Source organism: Larimichthys crocea, chromosome VII (assembly GCF_000972845.2).
Source record: "Larimichthys crocea isolate SSNF chromosome VII, L_crocea_2.0, whole genome shotgun sequence".
Taxonomy (NCBI): Eukaryota; Metazoa; Chordata; class Actinopteri; family Sciaenidae; genus Larimichthys; species Larimichthys crocea.
In genome coordinates, this window is record NC_040017.1 from 20,037,073 (window position 1) to 20,055,000 (window position 17,928).

Genomic DNA, 17,928 nt, shown 5'->3' on the forward strand with positions numbered 1-17,928 from the left:
ATATAAAAGTAGAAAGTAACAGTAGAAATAAAAAAAAAAATCTATATTAAAAACCAAAAGAAAAATTATTAAATTAATAATAATAATAAAAAAAGAGCAGTCACATGCACAGTGAAACATGTTTAGCAACAGACATCATTTGAGGAGTGACCAGTGACTGCATGACAGACGCACTGGGAGCTCTCTCATCTTGTAAACTGTGAAGTCATGGAGCTACTTGAAGACGATGATGATGATGATGATGATGACGCCCCCTCTCCTCCTCCTCCTCCCTCCTCCTCCTCCCTCCCCCTCCTCCCCATTACCACAAATTGGCCAATAGGAGTTGAGAGGCAGAGTTGTCCTCCTGGCCGCCATTAAAGAATTCAATCCATGAACTGAAATAATGGAAATCTGCAGGACCCATGGATAAGGCTACAGACAGAGAAAAGTAGCCGCTCTGATTTTTTTTTTTTTTTTGGCGTTTCTCGTCCGTTTGGGGAGTAGTCTTCTTTTTTTTTTTTTTTAGTATGACGGAGCGGCGCTGCGGCTGTTTTAGCGTGAAAAAAAAGAGAAAAGGAGGGCGGCGTGTGGCTGATTGTTTTATTTAGCCTCGGCGAGCTAGCGGCTGGAGCTCTGGTATGTTAGCTTTTGTGTAGCTACTAGCAGGCTAGGAGAGAGAGAGAGAGAGAGAGAGAGATCAGGGGGAGGGGAAGAGAGAGAGAGAGAGAGAGAGAGAGTTCCTCCGCTTTGAAATTGTTTCAGATCACACCAAAGGTGGAGGGGTGGGAGGGGAGTGAAGTTTTTCTTTTCCTTTTTTTTTTAATTAAATGTTTTTAAGTTTTCAAACGTTTTTTTTTCTAACGCCCGTTTAACTTTTTGTTTTTAAATTTAAATAAAAAAAAAACCGTTAGAGAGAGTTCGGCGGCTCGTGCTTTAAACCGTTGACGTTTTATTTTGACGTTGAGGTAATGTAGCAAGCAAACAAGCTCTTTTAGCTGTTTAGCTGGGGGGGGGGGGGGGGACTAACTAACTAACTAAGTAAGTAACTAACTAACTAACACAGGCAAAAACATTCATGAGTCTAAATAGCTAGACGCTTACTATTTATATATACATATGGCTGCCTGTGTAACGTTAGCTTAGCTGCCGGGCTAGCGCCGGTTAGAAGTTGTCTTGTTTGGCAGCGTTAGCCGCGGCGGCTAGCCGTGTGAGCTAGCAAGTTGGTCAGCGCTTTAACGGTGAGAGAGAGAGAGAGAGGAGAGGGGGGAGAGAGAGTAGAGAGAGAGAGAGCGAGAGAGAGAGGTTGATTACAACCTGGACGTCGCTTCGCCGATGGTGATTGAGACAATGGACTTTAACGTTACAACCACGCAGTGAGAAGAAGAAGAAGGAAAAAAAAAGGATGAGTTCGTGCTTTGTACCAAACGGGGCCAGTTTGGAGGATTGCCACTCCAACCTCTTCTGCCTGGTAAGTCTCTCTCTCTCTCTCTCTCTGTCTCTGTCTGTGTCTCTCTCTCTTTAGCTTAGCTGCGTTAGCTCTCACACACTAAGAGGCCAGAAAGCCATTTTGGCTAATCAAGGCAACAAGCATTGTAACGTCAGTTGCAGACTGGCGTGAAGGCATCGGAGGAGGGGAGGTGGTGTTAGGGGTTAGTGTGGGGGACCCTGCGACTCAACAAATCGTGATCTTTTTTAGCCTTTTTTTGTTAACTTTTCACAACACACAGACAGACACACACACCACTATATTGGAAGAGTTTCCTCATGAATACACTGCGATGTTACCCAGCTAGCATTAACGTGAGTTGCATGATGGTAACAGGTCAGGCCAACAGGAGGAGGAGGAGGGGAAATACATTTATTGGATTAAAGTGGTAAAATAATGTCCCTAATGAAAGATAGGTTGCTGTAAAATGTTAGAAATTATTCACATATGTGCATTTGTGTGTCAGTATTTGTTAGTACATGACAGCTACGTTCTTTTCAGGCATGATTGTGTGTCATGTGCTGCAAAGTATTTCAAAACTTTCCAGGCCGTCAGCAGGTCTCACATTACAACTTCTCATTGAAAGTGATTTCTGTCTGACAGCTTTAAATAACTTTGTACGCAGGTGAGGAAACACGCACGTGTCCGCTGGCTTGTAGTCACCGACACGAGATCTGTGTTTTTAATTCTCATGTTGTTTTTTTTCCCTCCTCCGCTTCAGGCTGATTTGACCGGAATAAAATGGAGGCGTTTCGTGTGGCAAGGACCCACGTCTTCGCCCATCCTATTCCCCGTGACCGAGGAGGACCCCATCCTGTGTAGTTTCAGCCGATGCCTGGCGGCAGATGTGCTGAGCGTGTGGAGAAGGCACCACAGCCCGGGTCGCAGAGAGCTCTGGCTTTTCTGGTGGGGGGATGACCCCAGTTTTGCCGAGCTTATCCACAATGAGCTCTCAAGTGAGTGCATACAGTGTCCCTCTCCGAACATTGCCGCATGTGTCTTCTGCAGGCGCACAATGAGGAGCAACAATATTTGTGCATCTACTCCAAATTATTTGTTAGTTTTCATACATATCTGAGCAGTCAGACCAGTTCTTTAGGATCGGAGCAGCTTCTCTAGATGTTAAAATCAGATCAAATAAATGTCAAGAGTGTAATGATTGACAGGGAATTTCTAGAGCTGCTGTGCTGACGGAGCATTGAAGGCAAAATTGGTCAATTTGTGGAAACTCTGTTCATGTTTAAACACGCTCAGCATTGGATGACGATGCCAGCCGTTCTCGACTGCAGAGAGAGAGTTTTAATGCAGTTTTAATGATACAAAGTCTGATAATAATAAGTTACAGCAGACTAACTGATTCGTGGTGAACGGCTCTCTATAAAGTCTCTAAAGCCTTGTGGAATCCGTTGGCCTTCGGCCACGGAGGTAACAGACTTGCATGATAGCACAAGAGCGAGCTGCTTTGCATCACAGTCACCTGACACAGTCTTGGTTTTTGGATGAAGGGTTTATTTGAGCTTTGTTAATAATCATATGGGTGAAAAGTGGCCAGGTATTCTGAAGACAACACAGACTGGTCAGTGCAGAGACAGAGAGAGTAACAGACTATCAGTACCAACACTTACTGGCCTCGCGTTGCGTGATAACCAACAAGATGAACTCAAATGTTTTTCATATGTTCCAATGGGTCACTTGAGGCATTACTGTAGTCTGCTGTTTACAAACCAAACTAAGCCTCGCTGTATGCGTCAGACCAGTCTAACACACCACTGTTGACAGCTGTCTTTATCAGGAAGTAGAGATGTGTTAAAAAAAAAAAAAGTATGCGGTTTAATGTATCCGCTTCATTTTCCAGGTGAGGAGGACGGCGAGTGGGAGAGCGGCCTGTCCTACGAATGCCGAACGCTCCTGTTCAAGGCCATCCACAACCTCCTGGAGCGCTGTCTCATGAACCGTGGCTTTGTCCGCATCGGCAAGTGGTTCGTTAAGCCATACCAGAAGGAAGAGAAGACCATTAATAAAAGGTGCGTCTTGCTTTCTAATAGCAGACAACAGAGTTATATGACACGCCATAAATTGTCAAATTAAAGCCCTCAGCTGGCTAATAGTACCTCTGCCTGTTGTGCAGGTACAACAAGATAGTCGTGCGACACTGTTCCTGACTGATTCTTCTTTATTGCTGTTAATAAATCTCTTCACTTCTTGCCAATGTTTCACAATAAAAGAAGATTCAAACAGCCTGAACGGTTTCAATATAGAAATTTAAAAAAAAAAAGGCTCAGAGGTCGGAGTTCGAAAAGCGTATTGGTCAGCTAAATTGGTGACGACATTGTTGTTACTATCAGCCAGTGTAGCTACCGCAGACGATCTTTCCTATTGCTGTAGATGAATGTGGCAGCAGAAGAAGACGACGACATGTTAGAGGGCTAAACATTAGTCGGTGTTTAGTGTTGAGTATCGTTAAAGATTTGCAGCCAGCGCAGGTTATTACAGTCGTCTTGATAAAGAGATGGACTTATCTGTGAAAATGTTGGGAACAGTGCGTGAAGCGTTAAAGACGGATGATGATCTGCGTTGTTGTAGTGTACTGCCGTGAGGGAAAGCCTCGTCGGGCAGATGTCCTCCTCCATTGTTGTGAAAGTTGAGCTCTAAACTTCCCATAACAAATTCCTGGCCTCTGGTGGCCTTTTAATCGCTAATATTCCCTTTTGGGATTCAAATGGAAAAGTGGTTGTTTGCAGCAGTGATGTTCTGAGCTGTTTCTGGGAACGAGGCGTCATCTTTATAAGGAAGTAGAGTAGAGTAGACCTGCTCTGCTCTGATTGAACTCCTGTGAGGATGAATGTTTGACTTTGTTTTAACTCATACTAGATCCATGTTGCTTTGAGTCACCAAGATCCGGTAATTCCTTTAAAAAAAATGTTCTGTTGATTCCTGGAATGAAATCGGATGTAATAATGTGGTGGAGTATGACATAATTATTACGGTTTTCTAATCATGTCACCAGCTTGACACATTTTCCAGCAGGTTTAATAGTAATCTGCATGTTGCATCATTTCTATATTTGTTCAGACTTTCCTAAAGCGGTAGAGTAACGCTTCCAGGGTGCGTTTAATGTCTACACCTCTACGTTTCCCGACCGCACAGTAAAACTGCTCCATGTTGTTGTTGTTTTAGAAATACAAGCTCGCGGTGAAGCGGCAGCAGCAGCAGCACATAAATAACCGTCTGCTTCAGAGCGGCGTTCTGTGCAGCTGTATTTCCTTACCTCTTGCACATAAGGGTGGTGACATAGATTTAGCTTCCCCACCCGCCCCCTCCCCCACCCCCTCTGTGCTCGTGAATGAGGGGGGGGGGTGGTGGTGGTCTACCCTGGAGTTCCCTAACAAACTAATTCGAGCCTCTGCTTTCTTGGCTGTGTCGATTAAAGCTGACTTGATGCACAGCCCCTTTGGCTCAGCTCCCTCTGGCAGCTCCGACGATGATTTCACATTAGTTTTTTTAGCAGCTATATAAACGAGTTGTTGCATAGAACAGGAGGGAGGGGCGGGGGGTTTCTTGCTCTCTGGTGTGCTGCTTCTGTTTTTACATAAAGATGTCTACAAGTGTGTATGTGTGTTGTTGAGGCGGCGGCGGCAGCAGCAGCAGAGCAGCACCTCAAACAGAAGAGTCTGGCAGTCTGGCTGTCGCCTGCCCTCTCTGGCTGGTAAACAGGGCAGTCTTTGGAAAATGCTGAGTGTGCACTGTGGTTTTACAGCAACCATGTCAACAAGTACTATTTTAGTGCATTTTAGCCGCCTGGCCTTCCCGAAGTAGTTAGAAAATAAATATGAATATTGTTTTAGCGTTCCAGGGCTATAATAATCTCCCGTGTGTATTTTTGTCTCGCGTGCGTTGTGAGAAGGTTTGATAAAGGTTCAGGCTGCATTGAAGCAGAGCGTGCCGTCTGATTGGAGGCTCCCGTGTCTCCGGTGGAAGCAACAGTTGTCACCTGAAAGCATGATATGCATCAAAGTGCCCAGCCAAATATGCAAGGAATTGTACTTCTCACACAGCCTCCACCCTTTTCAGTCCTCTTGAGTGCTTCCCTAACAATGATGTGGAGAGCACACTGATAACCTTACTAGCCTGCAGGGGTTTGTGTGCTGACTGCTGCGTGAAGCTTGTGTTAAAGCTGCGGGGACGACTTGAGGACAAATCTCTCTGATTCTAATAATAACAATAATGCTTCTTTTCTGTCTTTGACTCACCGTACAGCGAGCACCTGTCTTGCGCGTTCACCTTCTTCGTACACGGCGACAGCAACGTATGCACGAGCGTGGAGATCGCTCAGCATCAGCCCCTCCAGCGACTCGGCGAGGAGCACCTCAGCCTCGCTCAGCAGAGCTCCAGCCCCTTGCAAGGTAAGAGCACACCAGCCGTGCATAACATAAAACATTTTCCTTTTTTCGGGTTTATCAGTTATACTACATGAGTTTTGTGACTCCTCTCTGCCCTCCAGTCATTCTGAGCCCGTACGGCTTAAATGGGACCCTCACCGGTCAGGCTTTTAAGATGTCAGACCACACTACTCAGAAGCTCATAGAGGAGTGGAGGCAGTTTTATCCCATCAGCCCCAATCCCAAGGAGGTCCAGGAAGACAAGATGGAGGATTCAGACTGGGAGGACGACTCCCTGGCAGCTGTGGAGGTCCTTGTCGGTAAGACATCTTAAATATTGAAAGTTTTTAATTCAAATGTAAACCAATCATTTCTGGAGGTCGAAATGAATAATTGTGGTCGTTTGGTTGCAGCGGGAGTGAGGATGGTTTACCCTTCCTGCCTGGTGCTTCTCCCCCTGTCGGACCTCCCTGCTGTGGTCCCTCAGGGCTCAGCCAACACCTCAGGAAGCCTGTGTGGTGCTCAGCAGGGCCAGGCTGCTCACAGAGATCCTGCCATGTCCTCTGTCACTCTGACTCCTCCAACGTCACCAGAGGAGGCTCAGACTGGTGAGACATCGACCAGAATTCAACGCATTTATCAGCTTGAGTTTCCACATGCGAACAGTATTGAACTTTCTTTTCTTTTTTTCCTTATAGATTATCAGCCTGCCCAGAGATGGCTCAAGTTGTCCTCTGCGTCCGATGGCTACAGCTCTAACAACACTCTTCATGGGGGTAAAATCCCTCGCAGGCTGGCCAGCCAGATGGTGGAGTCAGTGTGGCAGGAGTATAACATAAATCGTACAGGGCACAAGTATGTTTATTGTCATCTCTTCCGCAAAACTAGCAACACCAAATGTTAGACATGCCTCCATGTTGACTGATTAAATGTCAATCTGCCTTTTTAATAGGAGGAAGTTTACAACTTTGACCAATGGGACCTGTGAGGAAGCGTCGGACAAGACCGGACTTTGGGATTTTGTGGAGCCCACTCACAGACCACATTGCAACTGCTCAAGGTTTGTTGAATGTTATAAATTCACAAGGGACTCAAGAGTTTTTAATTCAAAGAAAGTATCTTGTAAGGATTATTTGTTGTTTCCACGCAGGCATAAGAATCAGAAACAGCGATCCAGCAGCACCTCAGGACCTTCATCAGGCCAGCCTCCCCAGTCGGCCCCCAAGCACAAGCTGGGCGAGAAGCTGGAAAAGGGGGAGAAGCAGCAGAAGAGGCCGCAGACGCCTTTTCACCACCGCAACTCTGTGAGCGAGGAGCAGTCCCTGGAACCGCAGACCCAGAGGCTTTGTCTAAGATCGCAGGAGGAGGGCTCGTATCCCAGCCTGCACCACGTGGACACGGTGCCATCCAAAGCCCCCACGCTGCACACGCACGGCCCCCCGGCAGACCTCGTCGGATCCCCGCCTCCCCCTCCTCTCAGCCCGCACCCCTGCGACCACGTGGAGGGCGACATGACTCCAGGTGGCATGAAGAGCACGTCCACGCCCATTCACCAACCGTTCTACCCGCCGTCAGTGGAGCCCTGCCTGCTGCCACAGAAGGGCTCATCCGAGGAGCCCCAGCTGGAGAACATGCCTATGCCTCTGCCCTTCCCCCCAGCCTACAGCGAAACCTTGGAACCCACCGTGTTTGTGGGCTCGGCCATCAACCCCAATGAAGACTCCACCCACAACCCATGGAAGTATTTCAACCTGCCCAGGAAGAAGGCCTCCAACTTCGGGACACCACAGCTACCTGTGGATAAAATCCGAGATGACTCTGGGGGAGGCGGAGGAACAGAAAGCGTAGTATCCGTCACCGAGTACGTGTTTAATTATTCATCCTCGGCTGCATTAAAACAACATGTAGCTGTTTTATTTAAACGACATGCCCGCATCTGTCTTAACATCCCTTTCTCCTCAGGTTGATGTCGGGCTCCGCACAGCCCTTAAAGGTGTCGCAGGAGCTGGTCAAGACCTACGCCCAGCGGAGAAACAGCCATCTCACCTCCGCCACAGGAGACGGAGAACACAGCGAGGAGCCAGACCCTTATGCCTTCGTGGAGGGAGACGAGGAGTTCAGCTTCACCGAGAAGAAGGACAAGCCCGGAGCTGAGAGAGAGGGCCACAAGAAAAAGGTGGGCTACTGAGTCACAACAACCTCCAACCATATTTCTGACTTTTTTTTTTTGTTTATTTCCTCTAAGAGCCTTTTTGCTACAGTGAGTGTCATTTAGGGCTCGGTGTTGAAGTTATAGGCTGTGACCAACATGTGCTTGAGTCACAGAGTGTCAAATACTGTCAGGTACAAAATGACTTGTTGAGTCTTGTTGCCTCACTCAGGATTATATGTAATTAAAAAAAGTTTTTCTTTAGCTACAATCCTGGTGATGTTGTTTGTTTGTAGACAGCATTTAACATTTGTGAAGTTTGGCTTCTTTTGTTCAATTTATTTGAGTTTATTCCTCAAATGTTTGAGGTATTGAGGGAAAGAAATATCCATTATTTGAATAAAGGCACTGAAACATTCAGCTGTGCCAGTACTCGAGTACATTTCTAGGAGGTAAAACACCACAAATTCCACATTTGGATTTAGTTCATCACAGATGAAGCAGCAAATAAACTTGTTTTTATGGTTTTCACTCGATGGTGCCCAGAGTGGAGATTTCTGGTATGGTGGCCCATCCAACAGTGCTATGAGTGGCAAAAAAAACTCCACAGGTTGCCGTTAACATTGTTTTGATTCTCAGTTTAAAACCCGAGTTTGACATGCAGGTATAAATGTCAGCAGTTTCCCTGTTACCAACTTTCCATTGAATTCTGTCATTATCTTCCTACTCAGGGTGAAGAAGGATCTGGAGCCTCAGCAGACGGTAAGAACACTTTGTCCGCTTGGCCCTCTTAGGTTTAACATTTAAATTAAACATTTGGAGTTTGGTGTCTGATTTTTAAAGTCTCCTCTCCGATGTGTTTTGCGGCGCAGATGGTCAAGGTCCGTCCGGTAATAAACCTTCAGCCTCGACCAGCCTCATCCACGAGAACGACTTGGCTGTGTCCTTCAGCGACCTGGATAAAATCTTCAACTCGGACGAGGATGAGCTAGCGGTAAGTGCATCAGTCTGGTGAATGAAGTTGTTGGCGCGCAAGTTTTACTCCTTACACTGTGACTGAAGTTATTCATATTGACTGTATACTTTGGCTTGTTTCTGTCCATACAGCCTGGATCCAAAAGAGCTGGAGTCGGTACAGAGGACAAATTTGGCTGTAAAGAAACTAAAGCAGCCACGTTGGACCCCCTGTCTTGTATAAGTAAGGAGACAAAGCATCAGATCATTGTGCATCCCGACGTTTGTACACCCCGACGTTTGTACACATGTTGTTTCAAGAGAAGGAATAATGTGTCGTTTCTCCAGGCTCAGCAGATCTGCACAAGATGTTTCCCACCCCGCCTTCCCTGGAGCAGCAGGGATACTCTCCTATGAACTCTGGCAGCAAGGATAGCCTGGAAGCAGGGGCGGGCCTGTTAGACGGCAGCCAGCTCAACAACCACTTCAAGATGGAGGTGGAGGAGGGATTCTGCAGCCCAAAGCCATCTGAAATAAAGGTATGTGTCGCACACCTGCCAAGGGTGGAGCAATTCAAAAATATAGCTACATTTCGTGTTGTTCAACATTTCCACATTTGCCTCCAGGACTTCTCGTTCGTGTACAAGCCGGAGACAAGTCAGTTGTTCATTGGCTGTTCCATGTACGCCCCCCTGAAGACACTACCCAGCCAGTGTCTGTTGCCTATCAAACTGCCAGAAGACTGTGTGTACACGCCCAGCTGGACCATGGGCAAAATGGAACTGATACCCCCAGTAACGAATGTCAATCTCCTCACCAAAGACAGGTCAGTGCTGTTCTTTCATTGTGACAATGAAGATGCTTGTGGAACCACAATATGAAATTGATTTTAATCCCTGTGTTGTTTCTCTGTCACAGTAACGTCCCCAGTGTGGAGCCAGACTACACTCAGACCTACACCCCGCAGACCCACACACCCTTCATGTCCAGCAGCGCCCCTCCCAGCAACAGCGGCACGGGCATCCTGCCCTCCCCAGCCACGCCGCGGTTCTCCGTGCCCACGCCTCGCACGCCGCGCACTCCACGTACGCCCCGCGGCCCGTCAAGCGTCCAAGGCTCGCTCAAGTACGACAACTCTGACCTTTACTCGCCCGCCTCCACTCCTTCCACCTGTCGACCACTCAGCTCCGTCGAGCCAGCCACCGTGCCCTCCATCCCCGAGGCTCACAGCCTCTATGTCACCCTCATACTCTCCGAGTCGGTCATGAACCTCTTCAAGGACTGCAACTTTGACAGTTGTTGCGTGTGCGTCTGCAACATGAACATCAGAGGAGCGGACGTAGGCGTGTACCTCAAGGACAACGGCGAGGCCCAGTACCCCTGCACTTGCGGCTTCAGCGCTGTCGCCAACCGACGCTTCGGCCAATTGGCCGGGCTGTTCCTGGAGGATGAACTGGACGTGGTGGGACGGGGCTCGGACTCTAGTCGGGACACAGAACGGTGTTTCGAGGAGCTGCGAGCCTCCACGGTGCACAAAGCCGGCAGCCTGATGGAGAAACCTCCAGATGAGCTAATCCTGCTGCTGCAGGACCAGTGCACCAACCCTTTTGCCCCGATGGCCGGCGTGGAGTACCCCAAGGCGAGCTCAGCCGCCCCCAGTTCATTTCTGAGAGTGGAAGAGCGAGACTGTTACAATGACTGCTATATGGCGCTGGAGCACGGCAGGCAGTTCATGGACAATATGTCAGGAGGCAAAGTAGATGAAACACTAGTGAAAAGCACCTGTCTTCATCAGTGGCCAAAATGCAAATGTATGTTATTTCCTCTTACACCAAGCTTATTGTTCCTTTTTTTGTGTGTTATTCCTGCCCTTAAACGTAGTTAAGTTAAGACTTCTTTCTCTTTGTTGTTCCTCTTGCAGCAGCAGACATGAGCAAGCTATTCTCTCAGGACGTTTTGCGGGTGTTGTTGTCCCTCCAGCCTGTGCTGCAGGACACAATTCAGAAGAAGAGAAGTGTGCGCTCTTGGGGTGTTCAGGGGCCGCTCACCTGGCAGCAGTTCCACAAAATGGCCGGGAGGGGATCGTATGGTATGTGAAAATCAGCCTTACCTCCTAACAAATGTAACAAATTCAGAGATCTATCAAAGAAAATAGTTGTCAACGACTTGGCTCTTTGCTCTACAGGTACAGATGAGTCTCCTGAGCCTCTGCCCATCCCCACCTTTCTGGTCGGTTACGAGTACGACTTTGTGGTGCTGTCTCCTTTCGGGTTGCCCTACTGGGAGAAGCTTCTCCTGGATCCTTTCGGTTCCCAGAGAGATGTGGGATACGTTGTCATCTGCCCAGAAAATGAGGCTCTGCTCGTCAGAGCCAAGACCTTCTTCAAAGATCTGAGCGCTATGTATGAGGTAACGCACCTGGCTGAATGAAACTCATGCTTCTTGTCCCGACATGCCCGCAAAAAAAAAAATGGTTTCATGCTGATTCACACTGTTTGATTTTCTCACCCACTCTCTTGTTCTTGACAGGCATGCCAGCTCGGGCAACACAGGCCCATCTGTAAGAGTCACCCAGAGGGCGTATTGAAGGTCGGCACCACAGAAGGAAGGAGCATGACAGAGCAGCCCCTTAGTGACTGGTTCCTTAAGATGGCTGCCAGAGACGGAAACAATGAAGCCTTTAATAAGCTCAAACTCTTTGCTCAAGTGTGCCGATACGATCTAGGTAACGTCCTTACTCTTTGATTTCAAACTCAGACACTGGTCACAAGATCTGTGAAAATGACAACTGATCTTTTTCTTCTCAGCTCCGTACCTGTCAGAGCAGTCTTTGGATAGCTCGCTGTTGTCCCAGCGCAGCCCGGTTGTGGCCTCTTCCTCCTCCTCCCAGACCTCCAGCTCTTCCAGCACCTCCTCAGGACCCCAGAGCATTAACACTACCAGCTCCAGCACCAGCTCAGCCCAGCCTGCCCAGGTCAACAGCACCCCTCCCTCTTCCTCCTCAGGCGCCCAGACTATCGGGGGAATGGCCTCAGCCAAGCCAAGCTCCTACTCGCCGTTTGGGACAGCAGGCTTGCAGGGCAGCATGTCTCAGAATGGACCCCAGTCAAACCCACAGGGTGCCGGGGGGCTGGCAGAAAACGGACCTTCTGCCAACCAGCCTCAGGGGCCCACGGAGCCGCCAGAGAGGTAGGTTGCCACTATGAGAGTCGATTAATCATCCAGATGGAGAGATGATTATTTTTTGTTTTGTTTTACCGCTCTGCCAAGCATGTTCAGTTTTTAATACTTCTTACCGACGAAGCCAATTGCTCTCTGCTGCAAGAGAGAAATGTGCTTTATAAATATGTTATGAAGCTTCATCATCTCAGTAAACACATAACCGTTAGTTATATTGTAATACGATAGTCAGACTAAGGCTATCCAGAGCTGGCGTGCATGTACTCATATAATGGACTCTCACAACGGTGTACAGTTTTGAGTTGTGACAGAGACTCGTGAGCTGTTTGGCAGAGAGCGAGCTGTCATCCAGTGTTGAACGTGTAAATACAGTACATGACGTAGCAGAGCACAACCAGTCGGAGTGACGAATGAGTTGTGACGGTGCCGCGAGAGCGCGAGCGAACGGAAAGGATGCAACCGATGACGATGAAACCCCTTTTTCAAAACAGAACAGTTGGTAGTGTTCAAAGATAGCAGTTTCACTGACTTCATTTTTTTAAGTTTCTCACTTTTTTTACATTAAAATGACGTCGCTGAGACCAAATCAGGTGTGAAAATGCTGGTTTCCCGCTCATTTGAAAAAGGGAAGTTTACACTGTGTCGGCGGGGGCTGCAGGGTATGCTGAAAAAGAATGAAACGCATCAACAGTCAGACCTCTGAGACTCCTCCAGTCAACCTGAAATTCACTGAAACCGGGCGCTATCCAGCTGGTGTTCATGGACTGAACTACGATACTGCTTTATTTTGCATACCTGGCTTCAACATCTGTGTCTGGCTTGCCGTGTATGCCGCAAAATAGCGACGCCAAGAAGCTTCTTTTGTTTCATGTTTGTTTAGAGCGAGGCAGTTGAGGATTGTGATTGAGGCAGAGGAAAAGTGTTGTTTCCTCTGCATCCAATCGCGGCAGTGCCTGACTTTCCTCTGTGATTTATTTCTTTGTGACTGGCACAAAAATGACGGTGTGATTTTGTTTGTGTGCTCTGACTCGTCTCATATTCTGCCTTTTTTGTCAACAGCACAATGGAGAGAGACAAAGTTGGGAAGCCAACGGACGGAGAGTCCCACGCCGTGTCTTACCCGCCTGCCATCGTGGTGTACATCGTCGACCCCTTCAGCTACGAGGACGCAGACAGAGAGGTCCACTCCAGCACCTACACCCTGGGCCTGCTGCGCTGCTACATGGAGATGCTTCAGTTCCTCCCTGCTCGCATCAGAAACGCCGTCTCAGTGCAGGTACGGACCACCACGTATAATATGGTCGACAAGTCTGTCACAATATTTCTAGATGGACAAGTTCACACGGTTAGTTGTCTCTGTGCGGACGAGCTTTGATTGACGTCATCTTTATCAGTTTAGCTACAACAGAGCAGGTTACCAGCAGACACAAAGGGAGGCGAGAAGGAGCAAGGGACTCATTAGCAAACACTAATAGACGTGATAACTTTCACACCTGTGATACAGTGACACAAGATTGCATCAACATGCCAGAGGGAATATTGAAGCACTGGAGGTGTGAATGTGCTAATGGTTTCAGCAGCTTTAACGTCCTCTTACTTCATTTGTTACTGTGTGTTTCCTTTTTTTCATATTAATTAGAGTAAAATACATATTTGATTTTGATTTCACCTTCACCAGCAAGAGATAAATACCTTTTTAATCACAACATGCGTGCTTCATTTTGTGTGGACGTGATCCTCGTTTTGATTTTTGCTGAGGTCTCTAAGGACTCATTGTTCCCCTCATTCTCTCCACGAAATAAACACCCAAACATCTCTCTACACGATCTGTCCTTTCTGTTGCTGCTAAAAGGAAAAAAAGTGTTCATTTTTAATTAGGCCAGACACATACTGAGACAGACAAATGCATCACAGCTTGGAACCTGAAGCTGGGAATGTTTTCCACTTCATACAAAGATCAGAAAATCCACGACTACATGTTGGTTGTTTTAGAGCAGACGATCTCAACCTGTGTCTAAAGCACCGTTGTTATTTTGTCGTCTTCAGATCGTTCCCTGCCAGTATCTGCTGCAGCCGGTGCACAGTGGGGAGCGCCACGTCTACGGCCAGCACCTCAAGTCGCTGGCTTTCTCCGTGTTTACTCAGTGTCGTCGGCCCCTGCCCAACTCCACCAACTTCAAGGCTCTGACAGGCTTCGGCCCCGGTCTCGCCATCGACATGGCGCTCAAGAACCCGGAGGTAACTGCCTGTAATGCTGGGTGTATATCCGAAACTGGTGTGGCTTCTGATAACAGGAAGTGGACCTTCAGTCTCTTCTGTTGTTTCACTTGTAAACTAACAAGTCTTCCCTCTGTGCAGAGGCCCGAGTGTCTGCGTCTCTACACGCCGCCATTCATTCTGGCTCCCATCAAAGACAAGCAGACGGAGCTCGGGGAGACGTTCGGCGAGGCCTCGCAGAAGTACAACGTCCTGTTTGTCGGCTACTGTCTGTCCCATGACCAGCGCTGGCTGCTGGCCTCCTGCACCGACCAACACGGAGAACTGCTGGAGACCTGCATCATAAGTATCGACGTGCCCAACAGGTATGACGCACTCATGTACAGAAACCGTCTCACAGGATCGCTGCTTGAGTTGTTGGTCTGTACTTAAAGTCCGTGTGCGTCGTGTCTTGTTACAGGGCTCGCAGGAAAAAAGGCTCAGCCAGGCGAGTGGGTTTGCAGAAGCTGTGGGAGTGGTGTCTCGGCCTGGTGCAGGTGACATCGCTGCCGTGGAGGGTCGTCATTGGCCGGCTTGGTAGAATGGGACACGGAGAGCTGAGAGGTACACACACACACACACACACACACACACACACACACACACCCCTGCAGCGTTTGAAGAAGTTACTCACACTCACAACACTAATGTGTTCGTGTCTTGTTGCAGACTGGAGTATTCTGCTGAGCAGGAGGAACTTGCAGTCTCTCAGCAAGCGTCTGAAGGAGACGTGTAGGATGTGCGGCATCTCCGCTGCTGACACTCCCAGCATCCTTAGCGCCTGTCTGGTTGCCATGGAGCCCCAGGGTTCTTTTGTAATCATGCCAGGTAAAGTATCAGTTTTGTAACAGAGAGTCCTGTTGAGTTTTTTTTAAAGCTGTTCTTGAGCTGACTGCTCATCCGACGATCTCTCCTCTGCAGATTCTGTGTCAACGGGCTCAGTGTTTGGTCGCAGCACCACCCTCAACATGCAAACATCGCAGCTGAGCACACCTCAGGACACGTCCTGCACACACATCCTGGTGTTCCCCACCTCAGCCATGGTGCAGGTCAACACTAACACTACAGAGCCCATCGACATCAACTTCAATCCCATAAATCCCGGTATGTCGCGGAGCTGGCTTGAAACGTACAACTTGTTGAGAGCGATGCCGACTCGTGACATCCGAACGCTGAGCTCTGCGCTTGTGTTTTTCTCTCTGCAGATGGATCTGATGGAATGGGCATCTTTGACCTGTTTGACAACGACATGGTGGATCCAGACCTCATTAACATCCTGCCCAACTCTCCCACAACCTCCCCCGTTCACTCTCCTGGCTCCCACTACCACCAGGGGGGAGATGGAAGCAAGGTCTGTCACCGTTTAATAATTAAACGAACGAATTAAAAGTCAATTTTTAAATGTCAGACCATGAAGATTATTCACCTGCATGCCTGCTGAGGCACGATTTGTCACATCAATTTTATTTTTACCCTCAAATTAGAGGATGTAAATTTTAATATCAAATGAAACTACAGATTTGAAATATTGTATTAATAGTCACACTTAAATGTGCTCCTGGGTAAACAACCTTACAGTGACTCGCACAGTTTTTGTTCTGAGTTCCAGTAATACCGTTAAAAACAGGAACTGATAGAAGAATTCATGTCATACATACATAAACAGGATGTAGGTAACAATGGTTGTAAGGACAATTAAATCCAAAAGTCTTGCTCTGTTCATTCATTTCGTCGATGCTGTCTTGCAGGGTCAGAGTGCAGACCGCATGGAGTCCCACGAGGAGGCTCTGAACATCCTGCAGCAGCCGATGGCTCTGGGCTACTTTGTCTCCACAGCCAAGGCTGGACCACTGCCCGACTGGTTCTGGTCGGCCTGCCCTCAAGCCCAGAACCAGTGCCCACTCTTTCTCAAGGTACTTTGAGCATGTCGGGAGGCTGCAGCTAACGCTTATCCTCATCGTAGATTCTTTCTTTGAATCGGTCATAGGCTGATGATTATTTAGATGTCGTCGCTTTCAGGTCTGCATCTCTGTCCTCAGATAATTCTAAATCCATCTTTTCTCTTCCCAGGCCTCTCTTCACCTGCACGTGTCTTCTGTCCAATCAGACGAGCTTCTCCACAGTAAGCACTCCCACCCTCTGGACTCTAACCACACCTCTGATGTGCTCAGGTAAGCCGCACAGATCACAAGCGTCTGCACACTTGAAGACTTTAAAAAAAAAATAAGGACGTGTGTTAACACTGTCTGTGTCCACGTGATAGATTCGTTCTGGAGCAATACAACGCCCTCTCCTGGCTGACGTGCGACCCTGCCACCCAGGACCGACGCTCCTGTCTGCCCGTTCACTTTGTGGTGCTCACCCAGATGTACAACTTCATCATGAACATGCTCTGAACTCCAAACAGGATCAAAACTGCTGAGATCTGATTGGACGGATCGCTCAGTCGAATCGTGGATTTCGCCCGCCCCTCAAAAGGACCTCACACTCCCATCAGGGCAAACGTAGAGGAAGCATCCCTCCTCCTAATCTTCCTCCTCTTCTTTCCTGGTGTATCTCACACAACACTGACTGACTGGAAGTTTCCAATCAATCAACCAACCAATCAATCAATCAGATGCCAAGAATCCATTTTAGCATTTTGGAAGATCAAGGGACGTTTCATAAAGGAGAATAAATTGTCTTTTTAATGACTGTAGATTGCAATCTATGAAATTTTATCATAATGAAATGCCTGCATATATTATTTATTGTAAGTTTTTAAATGTGGAATTTTTAATGCTTAATATCTTTTATATATTACAAATCCTGGAGGGTGTGTACATCTCACTGTAAAGGAGTTGGTTTAAAAAGTGTAATTTTCTCACTTAACAACACGGAAAAACCTGTTCAAGTGAATTTGCTGTAGATTGCTTTTAGAATATTATTTTTTCAAAGGGGTACAGACCTTTTTATTGCCATGCTGTAAAGATGAAGTAAAAAGCTGGCCTGGGCATTTGTGTCCCACCCAATGAGTGGATGAGACTTACCTCTCTGTCTGCTTTGGCTCCAGAGTCTCTCGCACAGTAACTCAATGAGCTCTGAAGAGGAATTAAAAGGTACATTGTCAGATTATATATTTTATATAACAGATTTAGGTAATTGTGTGTGTATATGTGTACATATAATTGTGTGCCGCTACTGATGGTGCAGCTTCTGTTTTAGGAATAAAGTGCGTCTACCTTATCCTCTTTGTTCTTGTTGGCTTGTTTTTGACAGGTTTGAACAGCTTTGGGTAAATAAATATTTCTCCTCTTAAAACGGTTCTCCAGTGATTTAATGTTGCACTTTGCATGAAAACACTTAATCCTACACTTCCCATAATGCAACTTCCATTATTTAAAGATACTCAAAGACACTTTACATGGTCAAAACATCGAAACAACACATTTAAAACACACATGACTTAAGTTTAAAAGTGGTGACTAGTACTTTGACTTTCAGATGTGTGATGTTCCCCTTTTAACCTCACGTGTACTTCAGTAGCATTGTCACATAAAACT

At 47.4% G+C, this 17,928-nt stretch overlaps 1 protein-coding gene across 1 annotated transcript; it reads left to right on the forward strand.

The window, feature by feature from the left end:
- Positions 1-983: 983 nt before the first annotated feature.
- LOC104933844 (mediator of RNA polymerase II transcription subunit 13-like) lies at positions 984-17,679 on the forward strand. Its single transcript, XM_010749371.3, has 30 exons — positions 984-1,450; positions 2,190-2,424; positions 3,324-3,492; positions 5,726-5,871; positions 5,970-6,167; positions 6,261-6,455; positions 6,546-6,702; positions 6,800-6,907; positions 6,998-7,708; positions 7,810-8,023; positions 8,728-8,758; positions 8,869-8,990; positions 9,104-9,194; positions 9,299-9,489; positions 9,577-9,776; positions 9,869-10,761; positions 10,872-11,039; positions 11,136-11,359; positions 11,480-11,675; positions 11,758-12,139; positions 13,190-13,406; positions 14,177-14,368; positions 14,489-14,712; positions 14,808-14,950; positions 15,056-15,214; positions 15,308-15,490; positions 15,592-15,737; positions 16,135-16,299; positions 16,457-16,557; positions 16,650-17,679. Exons 1-30 carry the CDS (start codon positions 1,385-1,387, stop codon positions 16,780-16,782), a joined length of 6,360 nt encoding a protein of 2,119 aa, XP_010747673.2. The 5' UTR covers positions 984-1,384; the 3' UTR covers positions 16,783-17,679.
- Positions 17,680-17,928: the final 249 nt, after the last annotated feature.